The 25,709-nt window shown below is 38.2% G+C and overlaps 3 protein-coding genes, 1 long non-coding RNA gene and 1 other non-coding gene across 11 annotated transcripts; 2 read left to right on the top strand and 3 right to left on the bottom strand.

The window, feature by feature from the left end:
• Window positions 1–1,492: 1,492 nt before the first annotated feature.
• On the bottom strand, window positions 1,493–10,174 carry LOC131002373 (uncharacterized). 3 transcript variants are annotated; one of them, XR_009094270.1, is made up of 5 exons: window positions 9,898–10,174; window positions 8,022–8,086; window positions 6,790–7,326; window positions 2,420–2,484; window positions 1,493–1,724 (listed from the first exon to the last, which is right to left on the bottom strand). It is a non-coding gene; the product is annotated as an uncharacterized LOC131002373 (long non-coding RNA). The 3 variants fall into 3 exon arrangements; XR_009094269.1 differs by having other exon boundaries at window positions 9,971–10,174; XR_009094268.1 differs by lacking the exon at window positions 9,898–10,174 and having other exon boundaries at window positions 8,022–9,329.
• A 2,185-nt stretch (window positions 10,175–12,359) lies between these two features.
• On the top strand, window positions 12,360–13,843 carry LOC131002371 (F-box protein CPR1-like). 5 transcript variants are annotated; one of them, XM_057928873.1, is made up of 4 exons: window positions 12,360–12,675; window positions 12,762–12,869; window positions 13,010–13,098; window positions 13,166–13,843. In XM_057928873.1, the coding sequence occupies exons 1-4, from the start codon at window positions 12,607–12,609 to the stop codon at window positions 13,182–13,184; spliced, it is 285 nt and encodes a 94-aa protein (XP_057784856.1). In that variant the 5' UTR covers window positions 12,360–12,606; the 3' UTR covers window positions 13,185–13,843. The 5 variants fall into 5 exon arrangements, with proteins under 5 accessions (XP_057784856.1, XP_057784855.1, XP_057784851.1 ...); XM_057928872.1 differs by having other exon boundaries at window positions 13,010–13,843; XM_057928868.1 differs by having other exon boundaries at window positions 12,762–13,843.
• A 4,641-nt stretch (window positions 13,844–18,484) lies between these two features.
• Window positions 18,485–20,476, bottom strand: LOC131002341 (uncharacterized). Its single transcript, XM_057928831.1, has 5 exons — window positions 20,285–20,476; window positions 19,619–20,212; window positions 18,893–19,411; window positions 18,721–18,799; window positions 18,485–18,654 (listed from the first exon to the last, which is right to left on the bottom strand). Exons 1-5 carry the CDS (start codon window positions 20,474–20,476, stop codon window positions 18,485–18,487), a joined length of 1,554 nt encoding a protein of 517 aa, XP_057784814.1.
• LOC131002390 (small nucleolar RNA R71) lies at window positions 19,998–20,104 on the top strand. Its single transcript, XR_009094275.1, has one exon. It is a non-coding gene; the product is annotated as a small nucleolar RNA R71 (small nucleolar RNA).
• A 3,986-nt stretch (window positions 20,477–24,462) lies between the features above and the next one.
• On the bottom strand, window positions 24,463–25,020 carry LOC131002367 (elongation factor 1-beta-like). Its single transcript, XM_057928861.1, has one exon. It carries the CDS (start codon window positions 24,816–24,818, stop codon window positions 24,561–24,563), a length of 258 nt encoding a protein of 85 aa, XP_057784844.1. The 5' UTR covers window positions 24,819–25,020; the 3' UTR covers window positions 24,463–24,560.
• Window positions 25,021–25,709: the final 689 nt, after the last annotated feature.

Genomic DNA, 25,709 nt, shown 5'->3' with positions numbered 1-25,709 from the left:
TGAGCATGGAGGCGGAACGATAGAGCAGGGAAAGCGAGAGTGAGAGATCGTGTGCAAGTACAAGAATTGATACGAGTGATTGTGGATCTTTATCTTGATTAATAAGTTTGAATATATACAGGTTGAACCTACGGAGAAGCGGCTAGGGTTAGGGTCTTGCTGGAATGCCTGTTGCAACCCTAGCGGTTCCGACTTCTTAGGAAATGATCTCCCGCGACTTTCGCTTAATTTCCCTTACCACCGAGCAAAAATAAAGAGTTCTGTTAATGGTTTTCTTGTACTAAGGATGCATGTTGATGTTGATCTAAGGGTGCGTGTTGAAGTTAGTAAGCTAGATCTGCCGTCAGATCCACAAATATCTTCTTCAGAAGTATCCGCAAAATCACTCGCCGATACAAGGCGATCTGTATTAAAGTTGAGGACTGTGATGATAAATTGGATTGTCATGTATACACTGGAGAGGATTTGAAAAAGCATTGGAGAGGATTTGAAAAAAATACTGTGATGATAAATTGGACCGTCAATACAAAGTGAGACTTTATAGATTAGCTGCCTAAGCCTCCTTCGTCAAAGCAATCCTTGAAGAACCAGTCAAGTTTGCTGCAGGAAAATGACGAGTTGGTTGTGAGTGAATGTTAGGTCTCTGAAAATGCACTTCCAAAACGTATGAGAGAGGCTTCTTGCTGCTTTTATAGACCTCCAAGTCGTGGTTAGTTCCCTCTACTTCACTTCCAGAAGCTTCTTAAAACCGATGCAATCACCCTACAAACTACCCACTACTTTGGACCATGATTAATCACCATTCCACTTATTAAAAACATGGTCAACAACCATAAAACCTTTATTCCACAACCAAGAAATAATAAAATATAAAAGGAAGGCAAATATTAATTATATACAATTATTAATGTAGAGTCAAAGTATAGCTTCAAGGCAGACTTCGGAATGTTGGCTGGTTTCCAGAAATGTTAACGGCGAGAATGTTATCAACATTCAACCCAACATTATCGGAGTCAACATTGACTCTAACACAAAATATCCATTTTTTGTATTTCAAAATTCATTGCAATAATTATTTTTGAATATTTTCTTCTTCATTTTTATTGTACTTCTTTTTCATTTTATTTTTATTTCTTTTTGTACTTATTTATCATGTTCTTTTTTCCATTGTGATTTTTTTTAAAATTTCTGTTTAATCTGTAGATCTCTTCTTATTCTTTTACGATTTCTTTATTTTCTTCTTATTTCTTCTTCGATTTCCTGGGTTACTGGTCATGCGCATCGTGATTTGGGTGAAGCTGACGCCATACACAACGACATTCCTTGTCACGACCGGCCTTAATTAAGGATAATTAATCCGGGAAAACCATGACTGGGGAAGGGAAATTAAGAAGCGGGTTTAGAAAGGGGCGCATAAAAGAATACTCAAAGGACTTGAATACGCGTGAAATATTCCTTAAAAAGGAAAAAGGCATAGGTCGCATAAAAAGGGTACTCAAAGAACTTGTATACGCGTTATATTCCTTAAAAGGAAAAAGGCATCATTAGGGGCTTGGCTAAAACATTATCAGAGTTTGCAACGGAAGGCGTAACTGAAATAATCAGTGTTTACAGCGGAAAGCATAACTGTGATACATGTATGAAGACATGTATCCTTTCTGAGCCTACTTTAAGTTCGACAAAAACTCCACTCAGCAACACTTCATCGCCCATCACAGCTCAACCTGCACAATCATAAACATCGAAGGGCTAAGTACAAAAGTACTTAGTGGGCAGTGCCAAGCATATAACATAACATCATTAACAATTTCACAATATCGCATAAGAGGCATGAGTTTCTTTCAAATCCTTTGCTCATTAAACATTTCCATATTCATAAACAGGATGAGCGCATTCTTCATCATTAACAATCATCAACACGCATCGTGTCGTGGAGAAGGCCTTCCCCAACGAACACGGGCATCGCACCGTGAAGGGGAGCCTCCCTCAGCGGTCACGGCATCGTACTATTGAGGGAGGCCTCCCCCAATAGACGCTGTAACACTGGCATACTGGCATACTGGCATCGCGCCGCGAGAGAGGCCTCTCTCAGCGGACACGGGCATCGCGCCGTGAGGAAGGCCCTCCTCAACGGACACGGCATCGTACTGTTGAGGGAGGCCTCCCCCAACAGACGCAAGCATCAAACATAAGCATAAACTTATCAGCGTAAAGCATTCAAGCGTAAATAAGTGTAATCAAGCGTAAATTACATAGGGCGTAAATAGTATAAACAGCATAGCGTAAATCATTTAACGTGCAGCATAATAAAGCTTAACTCATTTAAGCGTAATAAAGCATACCATACTTGAAGATCCAATTTGCATTTTAAAGCATAACACATGCATAGCATTTTATTTACGCGTAAGGAATTGCCCACCTCAATTGTTCTTAAAGCTGGCGTGGAGTCGTTTCTTCTTCGGCTTCACTTTCTGTCGCCCGGACCTTCATTGATGAAGAGTCGATAAGTTCGTGAAGTAATTGTCATAAGACAAAGTCTAATTCTACGTGCCTAGGGTATCTTTTAGTGTTTTAGGGTTCTAGCATCCATAATTCGTTACATCATTACTAGCGTAACCTCAAATAATTAATAGGCTCAAAAGAGAGTAGCCAATTAATTAAATAAACCAGTGGCTTTAAAGAAATAAATGATAATAGTTCGCTTTAAAGTCCGAAGTCCAAAAACATCATTAAAACATGCTCTATTTTTACACTGACTCAACTTCAAAATTTAATCTGTTCTGACTCCGACATCTCCTGGACTCGAGACTCATACCGAAAGAAAGATCTTCGAATCTAGTTTCATATAAAAAAAAGTAGAGTCGAAAACTCCAAGTGGTTTGAGAGATATGACGTTTTTACCACGATCTACCATGTTCGGCAGTTTTGAACAATCGAAAACTTGGATTTTTGACAAATAGTAAACGTTGTCAAACTGGGCTCAACTTTGGTGGATATCTAGCTAACACAATAAGGTTAATACCATAAAAATTTGGAAAGCTAGATCACACAGGAAGCTACTGAAATAAATGACTCTTTCATCTGTTCTCTGAAATTCTCGGTAGTTATGTGCAGTTTAGGTTTTGCATTTTAAAGAAGTATCAAACGAAGTTGGAATGGCTTGAAATTTTACCAGGGTACTCAAGACTCATGTCAGGACTTGCTATAAAATTTTCAAAGCTATTAGACATCGACAAACCGTCGATCACAGTAGGTCAGTAGGCCTACGAAATTCATATTTATAAGTCCTTAAAAAAAATAATTTATATAAATCAAGAAATAAGAGTTTAATCCCAAAAATATTCATTAAAAGTCCATCATAATTTAAATAAAGAACGGACCTCATTTAAAATAAATAGTCCCAAACTTGTTACGCACATATACGAAATCTTTCATGAAACATCCTTTAAAATAAACTTTGATACATAGAAAATAATTCAACAACTTGAGCTCTTAAGGGGTTGTTTTGCAACAGACACCAAATCTGCCTCGGATCTCCAAATGATGCTCCAAAAGACATTCTGGAAACTAGACATTTCAAGGATCATTCTCCAATTTGAATCGAATGAAAAACAATTCAAACGAGCAAGATATGCCCTCTCAAAGATGGGTATTTAACAAGCAAAAATCTGAAAATTTCAGATTTCCAGATTACAACCAAGTCAGTGGGCTTTCTTTGAAAATTCATATCTCCCTTTACAAAACTCCACTGGGAACCCCAAGGGTCAATCTGGAAACTAGGGAGAGATCATAACACTCTCCAGTTGGATTTAATCTAAGAACATTCATGGTTTAGAAGATATGACTGTCTAAAGTTCAGTGCACAAAAAGCGTTCAAGTTTGGCAGATTCATAACATAAATCAGAAAACCAACTTTAGGCTTCACCAAAAATTCTAAAACTAAGCAAGTAAGTTCCCAACATGTCATTGAATATTCAGTAGAAAGCTAGGCTTGAGAATCAAAGATTTAAGTCGGGCTTTGCCACCTCAAAGTCGTAGGTTTGTAAAATCTACTGGATGGTACATGGAATAAGAACTAGATTTCAAGAATTTATACCGGTTGTTTCCCTTATTCAAAAATGGTGAGGCCGATGTCAAAAGAAAGATACGGGAGTCTAGAGTGACATATTCAAGTTTCAAAGGTTTTCACCGATTGAAACTTTACTTATGGCCTCCCAAAGATTGTTTACCAAAAATGTATTCCAGATGGGCAGTGATGTTTACAAATTCATAAATAAATCATAAGAGCTTCAAACCTTCTGAAATTTTGCCAAAGTATAGAAAACATATGAAAGATGATACACAATTAATTTGGGAATTTTTGGGAACCTTTTGGATGGCTGGAATCGCCTTGCAAAACACTGCCGGAGCAGTGTACTTATGGCAGAACTCGTGGCTGCTCTTCGGTTCCTTAGTGAAGAATGAAGATGATGAAAAGATTGTTGCCTGTATAATGGAATGTTAGATGCATTCTTGCGTGTGGTGGGGAAGGGAGTAGGTGGAAAGTTTGGTGTAGTGGAATTAGTGGAGTGGAAAGGGTGGAAGAGTAGGTGTAGTGGTGGGAAAAAAATGTAGTGGAGGATTAATGATGTATATTCTATGTCTCGGTGATTCTGTAATTGTAATAAAATACTGGCTTCTGTTCATTATTCGTGTATAAATTAAATACGTAGATTTAATTCACTTCATAAGCCATTTAATATCTAGATTAAATCCGTAGATTTAATCTGCGTTGCAGTCGGAATAATTCCTCATCTTCTAGTAGCACTAATAAAATATAACTGCTTCTGTTTTTCGATTAATAAATAACATGACTTTGCTAAGTCAGTTACAACTTGGAAATAATAATTATTGAATAGCTCAATAATCCTCGTCGCGTTTTTTTCTCATACGTAAAAAAAAAATATAAAGCTAAAATAATAACTCTGTTTCTGAAAAAAAATCAGGACCATAAACTGGATTTATTTAAAAAAATTTGCATTTACTAGTTTTAATCATAAATAAAAGAGCGGGCTACTACATACTACCCCTCTTAACAAAAATTTCGTCCCGAAATTTGCATATCTCTGCTAAAACAGTTCGGGGTATTTTTCCTTCATCTTGTCTTCAAGTTCCCGCGTAGCTTCTCTTGTCTGCGGTGTCTCCATAAGATTTTCACTGATGTGATTGAGGCTGATTTCGCAAGTGTCCACGTATTGCTGGCAAGGGGGTGTGGGTGTTCTCAATTGTTGAACCTCGTTGTTTGTTGGGGCATTGCGTGGAGTAGTGACCTTTTTGGCCACAATTGTAACAACCGTTAGTTCCAGCCCGACAAACACCTCTATGCATCTTACCACAATTTGGGCAAGGTAAAACTCCTTTCTGACCTTGGTTACCCCCAGTTGGCTTGAGATTAGTTTGTGCCTCGTACCTTGGTTGAATAAACTGTTCGGCCCGTTCATTTTCTTGCCACACTTTCTTACTGGTCTGATTGATATTGTCTTCGTTGTTGTCCCACTTGCGCTTCCCTTTGAGAGTATGTGAGGCTACTGGTAAGTCTTTTGGCGTTGAGATCAACAATGGGGCTGACTTGTCCGACGGCATTGCAGCTTCAATGTCAAGTGCCCTGTTCAGAGACTCCGTGTATGAGAGTCCTCCGTGGCTTGCTAGAGCCATCCTAATTTCGTACCGCAGTCCGGCACAAAATTTCTCTGCCATCTTCTCCTCTGTGTCCACTTGTTGTGGAGCAAACCTCGACAGGTTGCAGAATTCCTTGTCGTATTCAACCACAGATTTCTTTCCTTGCTTTAACTCGTAGAACTCAGCTTCTTTCTTCTTTCTATAGCTTTTCGGGATATATTTATCATATAATCCCGTCTTAAAATCTTCCCAAGTATAGATTGCCCATTGTTCCGGTGTCAGGATTTTTCGTCGTGCTTCCCACCAGAAGTCAGCTGATCCTGTTAGTTGGAACGAGACGCAAGATAGGCGCTCCTCATCAGTACAACGTAGGAAGTTGAAGATGCGTTCCATTGCACGCACCCAAATCTCAGCTTCAGCTGGTTCACTTGTTCCGTCAAACGTAGGTGGGTTCTGCCTTAAAAAGAGTTCTTCGACTCTCCTAGTCGGGGGCGGAGGGCATGGGTTATGTCCTCGAGCATCTTGTGGTTCTTCGGGTACAACGTTACGATTTCTGCGATTGTTATTGTTTCTCGCAGGGCGTCCTCTCTTAGGCGGCATTCTGGTAGCAAAGATGTGCCAATTAGTACACCCTAGCATAATCTAATACAAACCTCAAAAGAATTCTTGTAAATGTCAACTTAATATAACTTGTAAGCAAGTCATAACTCCAATGACATCATTGATCATTGATGTAGTAAGCTTTAAGGGTCCTTAGCATCTCAAATCTATGAGTCATAACAATCCTTAAGCATATAATATCACATCATCTAAACTGGATACTTAAGCATAAGTCATGGAGATTTATAGTGGCTATAATATCATCAGCTTAAGAAAATTTTTCTATACGTATCACTTATCTTGCTTCCTTCACTATAGCCACCAAAAGATACAATCTAATTTTTTTCTATGTTCTGTCGTAGTGGTGATCTCTTAACTTAATAGCTCTATGTTCATAGGCATACTTAATCGCACTTGCGTAAATCATTTCATTCAATAACAACTTAACATGGCTATTGACAGTTACTCACTTTGCTATTACGATAATTCTCACTTTTTGTAAACATTAACTCAAAACTTGGAAGAGCTTACCATTCTGCTTCGTTGAGTGTGATGCGATGAAGTGCTGAGCTTTGTCGATTGAACTCTAGACACTTTAGTGATCAATTCAAAGTTTGGCTTAAATAAACTCTTAGGCTCAGAGCAAACGAACTGCTCTGATACCACTCTGTCACGACCGGCCTTAATTAAGGATAATTAATCCGGGAAAACCATGACTGGGGAAGGGAAATTAAGAAGCGGGTTTAGAAAGGGGCGCATAAAAGAATACTCAAAGGACTTGAATACGCGTGAAATATTCCTTAAAAAGGAAAAAGGCATAGGTCGCATAAAAAGGGTACTCAAAGAACTTGTATACGCGTTATATTCCTTAAAAGGAAAAAGGCATCATTAGGGGCTTGGCTAAAACATTATCAGAGTTTGCAACGGAAGGCGTAACTGAAATAATCAGTGTTTACAGCGGAAAGCATAACTGTGATACATGTATGAAGACATGTATCCTTTCTGAGCCTACTTTAAGTTCGACAAAAACTCCACTCAGCAACACTTCATCGCCCATCACAGCTCAACCTGCACAATCATAAACATCGAAGGGCTAAGTACAAAAGTACTTAGTGGGCAGTGCCAAGCATATAACATAACATCATTAACAATTTCACAATATCGCATAAGAGGCATGAGTTTCTTTCAAATCCTTTGCTCATTAAACATTTCCATATTCATAAACAGGATGAGCGCATTCTTCATCATTAACAATCATCAACACGCATCGTGTCGTGGAGAAGGCCTTCCCCAACGAACACGGGCATCGCACCGTGAAGGGGAGCCTCCCTCAGCGGTCACGGCATCGTACTATTGAGGGAGGCCTCCCCCAATAGACGCTGTAACACTGGCATACTGGCATACTGGCATCGCGCCGCGAGAGAGGCCTCTCTCAGCGGACACGGGCATCGCGCCGTGAGGAAGGCCCTCCTCAACGGACACGGCATCGTACTGTTGAGGGAGGCCTCCCCCAACAGACGCAAGCATCAAACATAAGCATAAACTTATCAGCGTAAAGCATTCAAGCGTAAATAAGTGTAATCAAGCGTAAATTACATAGGGCGTAAATAGTATAAACAGCATAGCGTAAATCATTTAACGTGCAGCATAATAAAGCTTAACTCATTTAAGCGTAATAAAGCATACCATACTTGAAGATCCAATTTGCATTTTAAAGCATAACACATGCATAGCATTTTATTTACGCGTAAGGAATTGCCCACCTCAATTGTTCTTAAAGCTGGCGTGGAGTCGTTTCTTCTTCGGCTTCACTTTCTGTCGCCCGGACCTTCATTGATGAAGAGTCGATAAGTTCGTGAAGTAATTGTCATAAGACAAAGTCTAATTCTACGTGCCTAGGGTATCTTTTAGTGTTTTAGGGTTCTAGCATCCATAATTCGTTACATCATTACTAGCGTAACCTCAAATAATTAATAGGCTCAAAAGAGAGTAGCCAATTAATTAAATAAACCAGTGGCTTTAAAGAAATAAATGATAATAGTTCGCTTTAAAGTCCGAAGTCCAAAAACATCATTAAAACATGCTCTATTTTTACACTGACTCAACTTCAAAATTTAATCTGTTCTGACTCCGACATCTCCTGGACTCGAGACTCATACCGAAAGAAAGATCTTCGAATCTAGTTTCATATAAAAAAAAGTAGAGTCGAAAACTCCAAGTGGTTTGAGAGATATGACGTTTTTACCACGATCTACCATGTTCGGCAGTTTTGAACAATCGAAAACTTGGATTTTTGACAAATAGTAAACGTTGTCAAACTGGGCTCAACTTTGGTGGATATCTAGCTAACACAATAAGGTTAATACCATAAAAATTTGGAAAGCTAGATCACACAGGAAGCTACTGAAATAAATGACTCTTTCATCTGTTCTCTGAAATTCTCGGTAGTTATGTGCAGTTTAGGTTTTGCATTTTAAAGAAGTATCAAACGAAGTTGGAATGGCTTGAAATTTTACCAGGGTACTCAAGACTCATGTCAGGACTTGCTATAAAATTTTCAAAGCTATTAGACATCGACAAACCGTCGATCACAGTAGGTCAGTAGGCCTACGAAATTCATATTTATAAGTCCTTAAAAAAAATAATTTATATAAATCAAGAAATAAGAGTTTAATCCCAAAAATATTCATTAAAAGTCCATCATAATTTAAATAAAGAACGGACCTCATTTAAAATAAATAGTCCCAAACTTGTTACGCACATATACGAAATCTTTCATGAAACATCCTTTAAAATAAACTTTGATACATAGAAAATAATTCAACAACTTGAGCTCTTAAGGGGTTGTTTTGCAACAGACACCAAATCTGCCTCGGATCTCCAAATGATGCTCCAAAAGACATTCTGGAAACTAGACATTTCAAGGATCATTCTCCAATTTGAATCGAATGAAAAACAATTCAAACGAGCAAGATATGCCCTCTCAAAGATGGGTATTTAACAAGCAAAAATCTGAAAATTTCAGATTTCCAGATTACAACCAAGTCAGTGGGCTTTCTTTGAAAATTCATATCTCCCTTTACAAAACTCCACTGGGAACCCCAAGGGTCAATCTGGAAACTAGGGAGAGATCATAACACTCTCCAGTTGGATTTAATCTAAGAACATTCATGGTTTAGAAGATATGACTGTCTAAAGTTCAGTGCACAAAAAGCGTTCAAGTTTGGCAGATTCATAACATAAATCAGAAAACCAACTTTAGGCTTCACCAAAAATTCTAAAACTAAGCAAGTAAGTTCCCAACATGTCATTGAATATTCAGTAGAAAGCTAGGCTTGAGAATCAAAGATTTAAGTCGGGCTTTGCCACCTCAAAGTCGTAGGTTTGTAAAATCTACTGGATGGTACATGGAATAAGAACTAGATTTCAAGAATTTATACCGGTTGTTTCCCTTATTCAAAAATGGTGAGGCCGATGTCAAAAGAAAGATACGGGAGTCTAGAGTGACATATTCAAGTTTCAAAGGTTTTCACCGATTGAAACTTTACTTATGGCCTCCCAAAGATTGTTTACCAAAAATGTATTCCAGATGGGCAGTGATGTTTACAAATTCATAAATAAATCATAAGAGCTTCAAACCTTCTGAAATTTTGCCAAAGTATAGAAAACATATGAAAGATGATACACAATTAATTTGGGAATTTTTGGGAACCTTTTGGATGGCTGGAATCGCCTTGCAAAACACTGCCGGAGCAGTGTACTTATGGCAGAACTCGTGGCTGCTCTTCGGTTCCTTAGTGAAGAATGAAGATGATGAAAAGATTGTTGCCTGTATAATGGAATGTTAGATGCATTCTTGCGTGTGGTGGGGAAGGGAGTAGGTGGAAAGTTTGGTGTAGTGGAATTAGTGGAGTGGAAAGGGTGGAAGAGTAGGTGTAGTGGTGGGAAAAAAATGTAGTGGAGGATTAATGATGTATATTCTATGTCTCGGTGATTCTGTAATTGTAATAAAATACTGGCTTCTGTTCATTATTCGTGTATAAATTAAATACGTAGATTTAATTCACTTCATAAGCCATTTAATATCTAGATTAAATCCGTAGATTTAATCTGCGTTGCAGTCGGAATAATTCCTCATCTTCTAGTAGCACTAATAAAATATAACTGCTTCTGTTTTTCGATTAATAAATAACATGACTTTGCTAAGTCAGTTACAACTTGGAAATAATAATTATTGAATAGCTCAATAATCCTCGTCGCGTTTTTTTCTCATACGTAAAAAAAAAATATAAAGCTAAAATAATAACTCTGTTTCTGAAAAAAAATCAGGACCATAAACTGGATTTATTTAAAAAAATTTGCATTTACTAGTTTTAATCATAAATAAAAGAGCGGGCTACTACATTCCTAGCATTGTTGATGACGGGGAGGAGCGGCAGAAGAGCCGCCGCTTAAATCTACTTGCGAATTCTTCCTCAAGAACTTCTTGATTTAGAGGGTAGTTTAAGAGAAGTATTCGTAGTGAGTAAGGTTGTCGGAATGATGAGGAGGTATTGTTTTTTAAAGAGGAACAATGAATATAGCATCATGCTTCAGCTTCAAGACAATATGGGTGGTTTTAGTGAAGATGATGGGCTGTTGAGGGGGAAGCAATGGGGGTGAGTGAGGCACTTTCATGGATAAAGGCTAAAGATTTGACTATGCATGGTAGAATTGGTGACGCACTCTAAGATCGTTGCAGATGCCTTGACAACAAATACTGAAGATGAGTCCGAGTTTGGTGCTCTTATATATAGCAAGTCTAGCAACATCCTTATGAGATTATCCAATGTCCGCGTTAGTTATGCCCCGCGCGAGACCATAGCGGCGGCTCATGGGTTAGCTCGAGTGCTTGTGATTATCCCAATGCGTATGTTTGGGATGAACCTTTAGAATTTGTGGAGGGTCTTCTCCATTTACCATGAGTTTACTCATGATAAAATCTTTTTAATTAAAAAAAAAAAGTACAACCCATAATATTTTTATAATATCTCATTTTTGTTTTATGTTTTTGTGATTAAGTAGTGTTAAGTTCGAGTCCCCTATAGTGCGGTCTTTATTAAATAAAAAAAGAGTAACGTAGGCCATTGGTTTGTAGTTCTTGGCGAGGTGCTCTTGCAGTCATGGGCGGAGCCAAACTTTCGCTCCAGGGGGGTCCATTTAAAAATAATAATAATAATAATAATAAATTAGGAATAAATAATACTAACACAATTATAAATATCTTTTAAATTACAAAAATACATTTCATTCATAGAAAACAACTTCAAAAAATGAAGATGGATAAAACGTGGGATTTTGGATAATAAAATCATGAACTATTTCGAATTTAACAATTTTAACGGGAATTTTTAAATGTGGCGAATTAATCACCATCTTTTCAATTTTTCCAAGTTCGTCCCTCGCAATTTTTTATGATCGTCTGATTGTTGACTTGGAATTTTTGTGGATTAATTATCTACGTAATATTCATGTTACGAAAATAGTTTTCAATAAAATTACTAAATATTGAAAATTATGGTGTAAATACATGATTCATCCCTTATTTAAAAAAAGTTTTAATTAAAACTGAACAACATCGTTTAGACCTCATAAAAACTGTATGAAGATAAATTTATATATTTTTTTTAATTTTTAATACTAAAATTACAAAAATATACCTATTATTTTTGAAATTCCCAGGGGGGCTAGCTCCGCCCCTGCTTGCAGTGGTTGCGCCGCGACTGGGTGGTGGAAATTATGGAGTTGAGGGTGTAAAGGCGGTAGTTGTTTTCGTTTTCAGCGAAGAAATTGGGTTGTTCTATTAAAAATAATTTTGCGAAATTATTTAGGGCTGGTATTGAATTCGCTTTCACCATTTTTTTCTTGGAAACACAATTTAGTAAAATAAAGTTTTGCAAAGATAGTTGATCATCTTTGCGAGAGATATATTTACGTTAACAAGCTTGAAAACAAATTAACGGTTGAAGCGGATTCACGGAAGTGATGAATGGCGGAAAAAAAAAAATCAATTGAAAGGTTATTTTAGATGGGGGCTACATTGAGTAAAATGGGGGCTATGAATAGAATTACCCGATTTGAAATGAGGGCCACTGCTTCAGAAGAGAAGATTTGAAAAAGCAGTGGAGAGGATTTGAAAGGCACCACCATCAAGAAATGGGCTGATTTCTTTGAATTCTGTGTTGAAACTGGAAAAAAGGTTCTGTTCGAGACTCCCTAAATTGTGTGATCAAATTATTAAGAAATCTTAATCTTTTTTCTGAAACCGCATGTGATAAAACCACCCCTCCCATCCCAATCCATCCCAAAATGAAGCCAGATTTATTCAAAAATCTTTTACCAGAAATCATCACCGAGATCTTGTTAAGATTGCCTGTTGTAAGCATTCCAATAAGCAAATGTGTTTGCAAGCGATGGCTCCATCTGCTGGATTCTGATGCTTTTGTTAAGTCTCATTTTGCCAGATCCGCCCCCGCCCTAGCTGTTTTGGGGTATTCAGGTCGGTTGAAAGTTTTGGAATTGGAAGGCGAGCTCAATCTCCATCTCCATCTCCATCTCGATCCACTCACCCAGTATGATTTCCCTTACCACCCAACAAAAATATATAGTTCTGTTAATGGTTTTCTTGTTCTAAGCAAGAAGGGTTATGACTCTCTAAGGGCGCGTGTTGATGTTGATATGCTTTGTGTATGTAATCCAATCACTCGTGAAGTTATTAAGCTGGATCTGCGGGATCTGTCTTCAGAAGAAGTATCTGCTTATGGATTTGGCACAAGCAAAATCAGTGGCCGATACAAGGCGGTCAGTATTAGAAGTAAGCCCTATGATGATGATAAATTGGATTGTCATGTATACACTCTTGGAACAGGATCTTGGCGACGCCTTGAAGGTATTCCGTATGTGCACCTGTATGGTGAAGGTGCATTTGTTAATGGAAATCTGCATTGGACAACAACCATTGGAGGAGAAGCGTCATGGATTTCTTGCTTTGATGTTGAAACAGAATGTTTTAGCTTCTTTAAAGCTCCTCCTTATCATGCTCATGGATTGCCCATCATTAGAGTAAGGTCCTTGTCTGCTGTGAGCGGTTGCCTATGGTTTTGCAAGGAAGCATCCGAATATGAAGGTGATACTGGGCGATGTGAGCTCACTATATGGATTATGAAGGAATATGGAGTGGACGAATCTTGGAGCTTGGCATATGTGATCCCTCTTGTTGATAATACCATGTGGCTTGTTGATCCCATCAAAGTTTCCGAAAATGGCGACCTAGTTATGTTAGTGTCGGTATGCTTAACCAGATATCTTTTCTACTACTCTAACAAGAATAAGACTATGCAAAGGATTGATTTGTTTGGTGCAGGGAAGGCCTCTGACTGGGTCGCCTGTGGGCTTTTCACTCCCACCCTTGTTTCACTCAAAACTTTAGGTTTAGGTGTGGAGAATGTAATGTCATTGTGATTGTTTGCTTCATTTTCATAATGCTACCATCAACTAAATGTATGTTTGAAGATTGAATTAGTAATGAAGAATATCATTTAGATCAAGGAAACTATATATATTATGGTTCCTTTTGGTACCTTTCTTAGTGGCAATGATGTTGCTCCTGCTTGTATAGTTTGAGGGATTACCTATGTTGTTTTATGATGAATCATGTGATGACGAGATTGTTGTTTGTTGTATATGGATTTATGCAGAATATGAAATAATTCCAAGTAACAAGAAATAGCAATTAATTAAAAAGTAAAATAAAAAAGGATGATAGTGGAACACAAAAACACATAATAGAGGATAGCATGTGTAAAGATTAATGAATATGTTATGTCTCTTGGAATAGGTGATTAACATTTCAAAGTGTTGAGCTTGTGCAGCACCTCCTCTATCAATGTTAAACTTAGGGGGGTGTATTGGTTGCAGAGTCTGTAGGATTTTTTTAGACTTTGAAAGTCCGTAGGTATTCAATCTAGATTTTTTTTTAAATCTAGAGGTATTCAATATGAATTTTAAAGTCTTAAAAAATCCTTAGGTATCCAGAAGTCTGTGGATTTTAAAACTCTATGAATTTTGATGGATTCTCCTTGAAAAATACAAAGAAAGAAATCTCATCTCACCACACCAGATTTATGTGGATTCTTTCACCTATATTCTGTCCAGCGCTCGCTCGAGACCAACGAGCGTTGGTGCTTTGAGCACCAAGCATCTCAGCGCCAGGCGATTTCACTAGAGAAAAGCATAAGAGAGTTCATCCAAGGACTGAATATTCCGGCCGAGGCCAAGAAAGGTCTCTTAGATTTGACGCCCCATACATATATTGGGGAAGCTCAAGAATTGGCAATGAAGTTGAATCTTGTTAGAAGCAAGCCACAATTTTTGTAGGGGATGTTTATGCCTGGATATGTAAAATCACTATTGATGAATATATAATTCTGGCAACCCATTTATTCAAAAAATTTGCTTAGGTTAGTTTTAGAAAATAGTAACTAATGTTGTTGTTTGAAAATCTTGCCTGATGTAACTTTTGAAAAACAAGAGACACAACAGTTCAAGGTGATTGACTTTTCCAATTCGAGTAGGGCAAAGCAACACAAGTTTGCGGATGAAAAATCTTGTGCTGAAGACATTGGTGAGCCTCAAGGTCGTGCTAATAGAGATATTTATGCTAATACAAGTAATCCGATTCAATTCAAATATTAATACTTAGTTAATAAAAATGCAAAGAGTAACCAAGATTCTATTTTATTGTTCACGATTCATAACAATATATGATACGATCGACATATCTATCCTAATTACCAGATAAACTTGGAAACAATATATATATATAATAATCTAATTCTAGTAGGAACCTGAATTTATAGCTATAATATCTAAATAGAATAATAAAATCTTAAACTTCAAATATCACATATCTCGACAAGATATCAAAATTAAAGGTTATAATAAATATATATTAAATAGATTATAACTATGTATAATATAAAATATGTAGAGGGGTAAAATAGGCAATCCACAAGTTGTCCCATAGAATGCTTAGGCTCTTTTTCTATTAGTATAGATATTAGATACTTCTTGTAATTTTTTTTATAAAAAATATCATCCTTACAATCCAACATTTTAAAAAAATGTAATGATAATTGGAAGAATATCCCCTTAATTTTTCAGTATTTTTAATAAAAATATCCCCTTAACTTTTAGTTTTGTGGTTTTGGCAAATAAATTGCTTGAAAGAAGAGAATAGTACTCTTGGAGGATTCAGTTCTTACTTACAAGTAGTCAATGTATGACATTCCCGCAGCATAGGGGCATAAGAGTGAGCTTGTTGAATGAAGAAGAAAGTAAGAAATTACTTGGTGAGAAGGTGCTTAATGAAGACGGTTTCCCTCTCCAACTTGAGGAACTGTGTTGTGATAGAATAGGATTAAAGAGCACAATTAAACAGAAACGTAAAGAAGACACAGATTTACGTGGTTCACCAATTTGGCTACATCCACGAGTAGAGAGGATAACATATTTTATTATGTGGCTAGGGTTACAGACTCAAGTATTTATAGTACTGAGATAAAGCACCCAAATTTGGCTAAAAGCCTGAAACTGCATACCGTTGGGCCGGGGGCGTCTCCGCCCCCTAGACCCCAGGCAAGGGGGACTTTGCCCCCTCGACCCCCCGACTCGCTGACCGGGTAGCGAGACCTCCGTGTGCGAAGCGGGAGATTCAAGAGACAACAACAAACTGGGAGAGAAGATTGCAGAGAAATGTGAAGGCCTTCCTCTTATGATAATCACGGTTGCACTGCTCCTATCAAAAGCTGACAAGAGCCCAGAATACTGGACTGGGGGTACTCAAACAACATAGTTCAGTCTTCGTGGAAGCATATAATCAAATACCAAAGGTACTTTTCCCAAGCTATGACTACTTACCCCAACATTTAAAAATGCTTTTCCTCTTGGGAGCTTTCCCTCCATATGCTGATCAGAATCCAAACAAAATCAATTATATGTCGATCAATGCTGAAGGCTTTCTTGAACTGAATATTGAAAAGAGTTTTGAAGGTTTATGGGAAAAGCTTTCTAAGCGGTATCATCTTGTTCTCGGCACAGAAAATTTGTGGCATTTAAATAGACAGTATCGCATGCATTCTTATGGGAAGCACTTATGTAAGGTACAAGGTAGTAGGATTAAATTTCTACATGTCTTACGAGGTTGTGATGATGTTATAAAAGACCAGCGCCGCTTGTGTGCCCATTGGAGCGGTTTACTCTGCTTCAAACAATTGTATGATTCGATAAAAAGTGATTGTGCATCCACTGCCCGTTCTCTCCTTTGCCATAATCCTTATCAACGATATCCAATCCCAATACATGCCATGGGTTTCAAGTTGCTCAGGGTACTATTTGCTTTTTATTTTCTAGGATTCATCTTTAAATAAATAATTTTAATTCGAAGGATTCTAGCAAAATTAATCTTGTAATCATGTTTATCAGAACCGATCACTTACCCATCGTGGGCAAGCATAATGTGCCTACCATTGATGTGACAATTTTAATTTGGAAAGAGAATTAACATATCTTACTCTAATTAAAATTATTTTACTCTAATTAAGATTGCCACATCAATGGTGGGCACATTATGTATGTCCACGGTAGGTAGGTGATCGGTTCTGTAATATTTATATGTATAATATAATAAATTATGTTCAACCTAAAGTGTACCTCTAGATTGCTCGCAAGAGAACGAGGTCAATCGTAGAGTGATAAGTTGCCCAAGTCGTATCCACGAAGAAGACTTAACAGGGCTAGTGATTTATATGTTACACACAGAAAGCAAATAAATCCTAAACATTCTATTGAATTTTTAAGTGATCAAGTAAAGTATCTAAAACAACGAGAAATAAATTCAAAGTAATAAAACAAACGGAAATTCAAGGATTAAAGATTCTAGGGCGATGGATCATCTTCTCGGGAAATCAATAAACAAGTGAAGATCATGCACAATTAATAATCTCACAAAATTCTCCTAACGTAGGTGCTCAAACCATAGTTTTCACATTCAAGTATGAGTCTACGCTAATTAAATCACATGAATTCATCAATTATTAGACTATACATTTCCGATTAAGTCTAATTCCAATTCAACCACGATCAAGCAACGAGTTCTTCTCTCGATCTCACACGTTGCAAACACAATCAAGCAGTGATCAATTGCTAAATCGAATATCAAACAATTAAATCGGATAAAGTGCATCAATGCATCACAAGCAAATCAATTAAACCCAATTGAATCTCCAACCCTAGATTATGGAAATTAGTTCATCATGCTGTAGAATTCATAGTAGGAGAAAAGGTAAACCATGGAATTAAAACCAAGAAGAAAGATAAAGAAATAACTGTGAAATTCAAAGTGCAAACCGTTCCAATGCGTAAAGAAAGTGAAATAAAATGAAAAACTAAAGTTCTCCTATTGTTCTTGCTTCAAAAAGGGAAAGGATGCAAGTTCTAAGTGAGAAAAGTCTCTTTTAATCTCTAAAAACCGCCATTCTTATGAGAAATCCCGTCAGAAAACTGTCAGGGTCAGCCCGGTTGACTAGTGCGCCGCGGCTCACTTCACATTCTGCCCATTTTCCTTCAAGCAGTCAACCCGGTTGGCTAGTGCGCCGCGGCTCACTGCCTTCTCTTCTCAATCTTCTTCTAGTCACCCCCGATTCATTGTGAGCCATGGTTAGCATATCTTAAACACTCTCTTTTGCGTCGTTGTGAGCTTTCTTCACAACCTTCAAATGCTTTAACATCGACATTCTTCATTTAACACCTAAAGCATCACAATTAACCATTATGCTCAAATTAACACAAAATCACCACTACTCTACACAACTTTTACAATAAAATATGACTAAACTAATAATAGACAATGGCATAAACACGACGAAACAAATCCCTCCACACTAAGCATTTGCTTGTCCTCAAGCAAAAATCTAGTTCAACGTAGTAGAGTTTGAACTTAAGAGACTTCATTTCCGGTTAACTCAACATAGACATCATATCCTCTTCAGAACCATGGTCAACCATTTCCCAACATCAATGAAAATCACAATTAACCCGAAGCATGTTACTCGTTTATGAGATAATCAATCGGATCAGACCCATCCCCCCATAAGAAGTGAGTTTTATCAACAAGTCTCTTTACATTTATTCAACAATAACGAAAAACAAAATGTGGAACATCCCTCACATCCAAGACAACAAAATCAACGTGAATAATTAAACCACCAACTTTAACTAATATATCTTCGACAATCCCTTTAGGATAACGAACAGACCTATCAGCTAATTGCAAGCACAAACGAGTAGGTTTAAGATCCCCTAATTCAAGTTGCTCAAATATAGAAAATGGCATTAGATTAATACTTGCTCCCAAATCCAACATACCTGATGCCTCTTTCCCGTTCCCCAAAGCAATTTTGATAACAAAGCTTCCTGGATCTCGCTGCTTTGGTGGAAGTTGATGCTGCAATATTGCACTTGCCACTTCAGACACCACAATCTTCTCATCATCGGCGAATTTCCTTTTCTTCGATGCTAGTTATTTGAAGAACTTTACATGCGCCGGAACATTCTGAATCACATCAAGTAGAGGCAAATTCACATTCACTTTTGATAGCAACTTGTAAAAGTCATTAAACTGCTGATCTTGCTTTGCATTCCTTAGTCGGCTCGGAAAAGGTATAGGTGGTGTGTAAGGATTAGCAGCTTTGTGAAGCCCATTATTCTTCTTCTCTTCTTCTTTCTTTGCATCATCATTCTTTTCTTCCGACTTGCTTGATTCTGCCTCTTGAGAACTTGATTCATCAGCCTGTGGATATTGTACCTTGTTATCAACCACTTTGCCACTCCTAAGAATAGAAATAGCACGAGCCTGTTCAGAATGGCTCGGCAACTTGTCCCTGGTTTTCTGCTGATCTAGCTTTCCTACAGTTCCTGCAATCTGTCCAACTTGGGTCTCGATTCTTTTTATTGAAGCTTCAACGGACTCAAATCTTTGGTTAGTTGACTGGATAAATGCGTTCAGTGAATCTTCCAATGAAGGCTTCTTCGGTGGAGCTTGTTGGTTGGGATACTGCTGTTGTCGATAGAATCCCGGTTGTTGCTGCTGATACTATGGCTGATTTGGTTGTTGTGGCTGCTGAAAATTCTGAGCATTCTGACTCGGACCTTGACCTTGATTTTGTCTCCAAGAGAAGTTTGGGTGATTCCTCCACCCCGGATTGTAAGTTGGAGCAAATGGGTCTAGTTTAGGACGAGGTTGAAAACCTTGCAAAGCATTAACTTGTGCCTCATCCTCAAATATAGGCTCTCCCATTTTCGGGCATAAATTTGCTCCATGTCCAGATTCTCCACAAATCCCACAAGTCTCGACTGACATCACTTGTTGAGATTTAGAGTCTTTCACCCTCAAAAGTTCCACTTGCCTAGTCAACTCGGCAAGTTGCCTTGTAACATCATAGCTTGGCGTAGCTTCATTGACGGCTGCCCTCCTTCCTCCTCTAGCACTCTTTTGTTGAGAATTCGAGGCCATCGTCTCAAATATGTTATTGACCTCTTCGGCTGTCCTATTACCAATATCTCCTCCTGCAGCGTTATCCACCATGTATTGAAAGTTTTGAGCCAAACCATCATAGAAAAACAGATTAAGCAATGCAGGTGGTAGATGATGATGTGGACATTGTCGCTGAAGACTCCGAAATCGATCCCATGCCTCATGAAAAGTCTCACCAGAATTTTGAGCAAATGTGACAATTTGTGCTCTCAATTCTTGAGTCTTCTGGTTGGAGTAGTACTTAGCCATGAATTTCTCGTAGACGGCATCCCAATTCCGTAGAGAATTTGGTTCAAGAGACATGAACCACACCTTAGCTTTGTCCTTCAAAGTGTATGAAAAATACTTCATCTTCAATTGATCTGTGTTGAGTCCTTATGGAGGAAAATCAGTAACCACAGAATAGAACTCTCTGATGAAGTTCAATACATCTTCTGAAGGCATTCCATAGAAAGAAGGTAGCTGGCTAAAATGCATAGGCTTGAGCACATAATTCTTAGCTGCATCTCCAAGAACTATACTAGAGGTTTCCGGTTCAACCACCGGGCGAGCAAAATCCCTCATACTCCTTTGATTTACTGCTGCCATCCCTGCTGGTTGAGTTGTGGAGTTTTGAGTCTCTTCCAAAACTTCTGTACTTGCTTCAAAGCTATCGTCACTAAATGACTGATCTTCTTCTTCCTCCAGATTTGCTAACAATTCTCGTGTTTGGTGTATATAATCAATTTCAGGAGTCAACTTCCTTTTAAGGCTTCGTCGACCCTGCATAAAAATCTATCACCAAATAAAGAAACGGATCAAATGCACCTGCAGAAAGAAGGAAAAGAAAATAAAACAAAACACAGAAAATAAAATAACACACAAATACTAAGCCTAAAGCCTTCCCCGGCAACGGCGCCAAAATTTTGTTAAACCTAAAGTGTACCTCTAGATTGCTCGCAAGAGAACGAGGTCAATCGTAGAGTGATAAGTTGCCCAAGTCGTATCCACGAAGAAGACTTAACAGGGCTAGTGATTTATATGTTACACACAGAAAGCAAATAAATCCTAAACATTCTATTCAATTTTCAAGTGATCAAGTAAAGTATCTAAAACAACGAGAAATAAATTCAAAGTAATAAAACAAATGGAAATTCAAGGATTAAAGATTCTAGGGCGATGGATCATCTTCTCGGGAAATCAATAAACAAGTGAAGATCATGCACAATTAATAAACTCACAAAATTCTCCTAACGTAGGTGCTCAAACCATAGTTTTCACATTCAAGTATGAGTCTACGCTAATTAAATCACATGAATTCATCAATTATTAGACTATACGTTTCCGATTAAGTCTAATTCCAATTCAACCACGGTCAAGCAACGAGTTCTTCTCTCGATCTCACACGTTGCAAACACAATCAAGCAGTGATCAATTGCTAAATCGAATATCAAACAATTGAATCGGATAAAGTGCATCAATGCATCACAAGCAAATCAATTAAACCCAATTGAATCTCCAACCCTAGATTATGGAAATTAGTTCATCATGTTGTAGAATTCAAAGTAGGAGAAAAGGTAAACCATGGAATTAAAACCAAGAAGAAAGATAAAGAAATAACTGTGAAATTCAAAGTGCAAACCGTTCCAATGCATAAAGAAAGTGAAATAAAATGAAAAACTAAAGTTCTCCTATTGTTCTTGCTTCAAAAAGGGAAAGGATGCAAGTTCTAAGTGAGAAAAGTCTCTTTTAATCTCTAAAAACCGCCATTCTTATGAGAAATCCCGTCAGAAAACTGTCAGGGTCAGCCCGGTTGACTAGTGCGCCGCGGCTCACTTCACATTCTGCCCATTTTCCTTCAAGCAGTCAACCCGGTTGGCTAGTGCGCCGCGGCTCACTGCCTTCTCTTCTCAATCTTCTTCTAATCACCCCCGATTCATTGTGAGCCATGGTTAGCATATCTTAAACACTCTCTTTTGCGTCGTTGTAAGCTTTTTTCACAACCTTCAAATGCTTTAACATCGACATTCTTCATTTAACACCTAAAGCATCACAATTAACCATTAAGCTCAAATTAACACAAAATCACCACTACTCTACACAACTTTTACAATAAAATATGACTAAACTAATAATAGACAATGGCATAAACACGACGAAACAAATTACACAATTGACCTTATATTAAGTATATATGAGGTACAACAGCGATTTGAGATCTATAATTTGTTTCATCTCAATTTGCTTATTATAATTCCTTCTTCTTCTCCGTTTCTTTCTTAGGCGATTTCCACCACCGGATTTTATTCTGCGCTAATTGCAGTTGATTTTAAGCTTCATTTTGGAGGAAAATTGCAGAGCTAACTCATATTCTGAGCTGATAATTTGAAGGCGCTGAAAATACAGGGCCCATATAATTATATATAGGATATTTTATTATTAGCTTTATTGGAGTGCGTTTTCTCTTACGAAAACTAGTGGAAAACCATGTGTTTTCACACTTTTATCATTCTTTTTACATGATCTTTAAAGTGAATAAAGGATTCATCTTTAAAAATACAAATTTTCATTCTTTTTCACACGCAGTGGAAACCTTGTGTGTGGATGAATACAATTTCAAAATAATATAGCAGCGGAGTATAAGGCGTCGATGATGGAGAGCCTCAACCACTCTCACTTTAACAATACCACCTTCAAAAATCCTTATTCTGTTTCAGACCTTCCACCACCACCACCACCACCACCACCACCACAATCATATTTCAATCAAGTCATGGCTGCTTATGCTGCAGCGGCTTCTCTCAAGAATACGATTGAGCGTATTCTACAATCGTCTCGCATTTCTCCCGTTTCCCACTCTCGGCAAATAGCACCCTCAGCTGATTGTGGTGCAGCGACTTTTCTCAAGAATACGATTCACCGTATTCTACAATCGTTTCACATTTCACTCTTTTCCCACTCTCCAAAAATCTTACAGCCTGTCTACGACCAGATGAATAGCTTGCAGAAAGTTCTGCTAAAATTGGACGAGACCAGCTGCAGCAAGATCAGGATGGAGGTGAATGCTGCGGATGAACTCATAAAAGAGGCAATTTGGGAATTCGAAGATTTACTCGAATCCCATATCTTACCTCAGATTCTTTCACAGCTCGAAAGCGAGAGAAACAACTTGTCATTCTCTGTAGATCTGCAGAGTCTGCAACACCATGTTGATTGCTTCGTCGAGATGGTGAAGATGATGAAGGTGGAGTACACTAAAGAAATGAAGAATATGGCTGAAGAAGAAGGCGAGCCTATTTCCTCCAGAATCGATTCTGGTGGAATGATCAAGTCAAAGATGGTTGGATTATCTGATGAATTTCAAGAAGCCAGAGATGATCTTCTTAACGGTAATGACTATTCGATTATTGGGATGGCGGACGTTGGAAAGACAACTCTTGCTAAACATATTTTTGAAGATCCATCGATTCGGAGCCATTTTGAGTTTCGAGCATGGGTCAAAGTGGGCAGAAAATGCGAACCCAATGAACTATTACGTTGCGTTCTAGCTCAAGTGGATCCCAACGCTTATGAAATGCTTATCCAAGGAGGTGACGATGATAAGGAATTAGTTTGACTATTGAAAGAAAAATTGAACGATAAGAAATGTCTCATCCTGCGTACAATGGAGTATCCGCTGCATCCAACATGTTATAAATCTGCTGAGCGTCATTATTGGGCGACTGCTCCAGATTTGGAGGATCTTGGTAATTACTAGGTCCAACATGGTCATGCACCATCCTTTCGTAGTTATTGTATGATCCATCATCCTCATCCATTATAATATGTTCTGTCGGCACATACAGCGGTGCTTCCCCGTGAGAAACCCAATTTGTGTAATTCAGGACAAATCCACGCCTAATAACATGTTTTCTGACCATAGGTACATCTAAATACGCTTTATTCTTGCACTTCTTACACGGGCACCTAATGTTACCTTCTCCATCTGTGTACACCGTTTGATTTCTCGCCCACTCAAGGAAAGTCTCAAGTCCCGTTTCAAATGCAGTACGATCATTGTATCTCGCGTACATCCACATACGATTATCACTCATTCTTGCAAATTCTAATTGAAAAAAACAAATAAAATATAATAAATTACTTGAAATCTAACAAAATTTCGACAGTATAACCCTACTATCCTAACTACCAAGTGCTCGACTCTACTAGCAGCTATAGTGACCATAGTGGTCCTAATTTACTAAGCCTATACTAGGTCTACCCGGCCCCCCAATGTCGAAGCAATAATACAATACAAATAAAAGCAATAAAAATTAGGGTAATTAAATTAGGGTAAATATCAGTTTATGACCCATCGTTTGAGCGTTTTCTCAAATATATCCCACCCTAAGCATATTTACAAAACAATACCCATCGTTTCATTTTTTTGTTATTTGTGGCCCGAAAAAATAATCCGGCGACCGGTATTTGACGTGTCCGGCCAAGCGTCATGTTGTAAGTACACGTGGAATAAAAAATAAATTAAAAATAAAAAAACTAAAGAAATTTCATATCTTTAAATAATGGTAAGCATGATCTGGAGCTTCTTAATCCCATAACCAATTGGGACCAATTTGGATGCTCCCCAGAAGAGTCCTGGCATCTTAATACTTCGAACATATTCTTCAAGCTTCTTCATGTCTGTCTCATCATCTCAGGGCTTATTATCCATGAGAACAGATGACTTCCCACTTTCTTTATTCTTAGCAGGTGCCTTGGCTGCTTCCCTCGCTTCTGCAGCCTTCCTTTCCTCTGTCTCATCGCCAAAGAGATCAAGATCATCATCATCTTTCGTCAACTGACTCCCGGAGATGTATGACTTGCCGGAGAGGAAGGCGTCGAGGGCCTTGAGGCCGGATTCTGTGTGCAGATCTGAGAAGGTAACCGCCATCTTCAGAGCTTCTCTCTGCATTTTTCTCTTCCCTCTCTCCTCAATATCTGCTATTTTCCATTAATTGCTTTCACATCTCAGAACCAATTGCTTCAAGTTTACTGGCTTGGTGCAAGCAGCTGGTTGTATCACGTGAAACCGTCCTGTTCACGGCGAGGGAGAGAGAAGAAGAAAATTAGGGATTCGTAGATTTTGGGGATCTTGGTGTTTTGAGTCAGGGTAGGACTGACACTACAAAAAAACGCCGATTTAGCGGCGAAAATTACCGGCGGCGGCGCCGCCGCCGGTGATTACCGGCGGCTCACCGACGGCGGAGCGGATGACCCGTGTTTGTCAAAATAGCAGCGGCATTACCGACGGAAATATTGCCGCCGGTGATTACCGGCGGCGGCGCCGCTGGTAGCAATAATATGAATTAATTTATATACGTAAATAGGTTACCGGCGGCGATGCCGCCGCTATTTACCGGCGGCGTGTGGCCGCCGCTAATCACCGGTGGCATTCGCCGCCGGTGAGGTCCGGCAATAGAAACACCATCGTCCGGCCACAGTTACCGGCGGCGTTACGGCCGCCGCTAATCACCGGCGGTATGTGCCGCTGGTAATATGCTAAAAAAAATTATTTCTTTTTTTTCCTTGTGTTCATTTTGTTTTTGTTATTTTTTTCGTTTTCAGCATTGAGAATTCACTCATCAATCATCACTAATCCAAGATTCTTAGTAAGAATCTTATAATTGTAACTTAAGAATGTTAATTTGATTAGTGATTCACTCATCAATCATCGCTAATCCAAGATTATTACTAAGAATTCAAGATTCTTAGTAAGAATCTTATAATTATAACTTAAGAATGCTAATTTGATTAGTGATTCACTCATCAATCATCGCTAATCCAAGATTCTTAGTAAGAATCT

Source organism: Salvia miltiorrhiza, unplaced genomic scaffold (genome assembly GCF_028751815.1).
Source record: "Salvia miltiorrhiza cultivar Shanhuang (shh) unplaced genomic scaffold, IMPLAD_Smil_shh fragScaff_scaffold_112_2, whole genome shotgun sequence".
NCBI lineage: Eukaryota > Viridiplantae > Streptophyta > Magnoliopsida > Lamiales > Lamiaceae > Salvia > Salvia miltiorrhiza.
Note: the sequence above shows the minus strand (reverse complement) of the source record. Positions and strands in the feature narration are given on the sequence as shown.

Bases quoted from the DNA above. Each gene is read 5' to 3' on its own strand.
- LOC131002371 (XM_057928868.1), top strand. From the start codon at position 12,976: ATGCTTTGTGTATGTAATCCAATCACTCGTGAAGTTATTAAGCTGGAT.
- LOC131002341 (XM_057928831.1), bottom strand. From the start codon at position 20,476: ATGGCAGCAGTAAATCAAAGGAGTATGAGGGATTTTGCTCGCCCGGTG. The intron at 20,213-20,284 runs GTTACTGATTTT...TACACTTTGAAG, and splicing joins TCAGAGAGTTCTATTCTGTG to GACAAAGCTAAGGTGTGGTT. The intron at 18,655-18,720 runs GTATGTTGGATT...AACTTGAATTAG, and splicing joins GAACGGGAAAGAGGCATCAG to GGGATCTTAAACCTACTCGT.
- LOC131002367 (XM_057928861.1), bottom strand. From the start codon at position 24,818: ATGCAGAGAGAAGCTCTGAAGATGGCGGTTACCTTCTCAGATCTGCAC.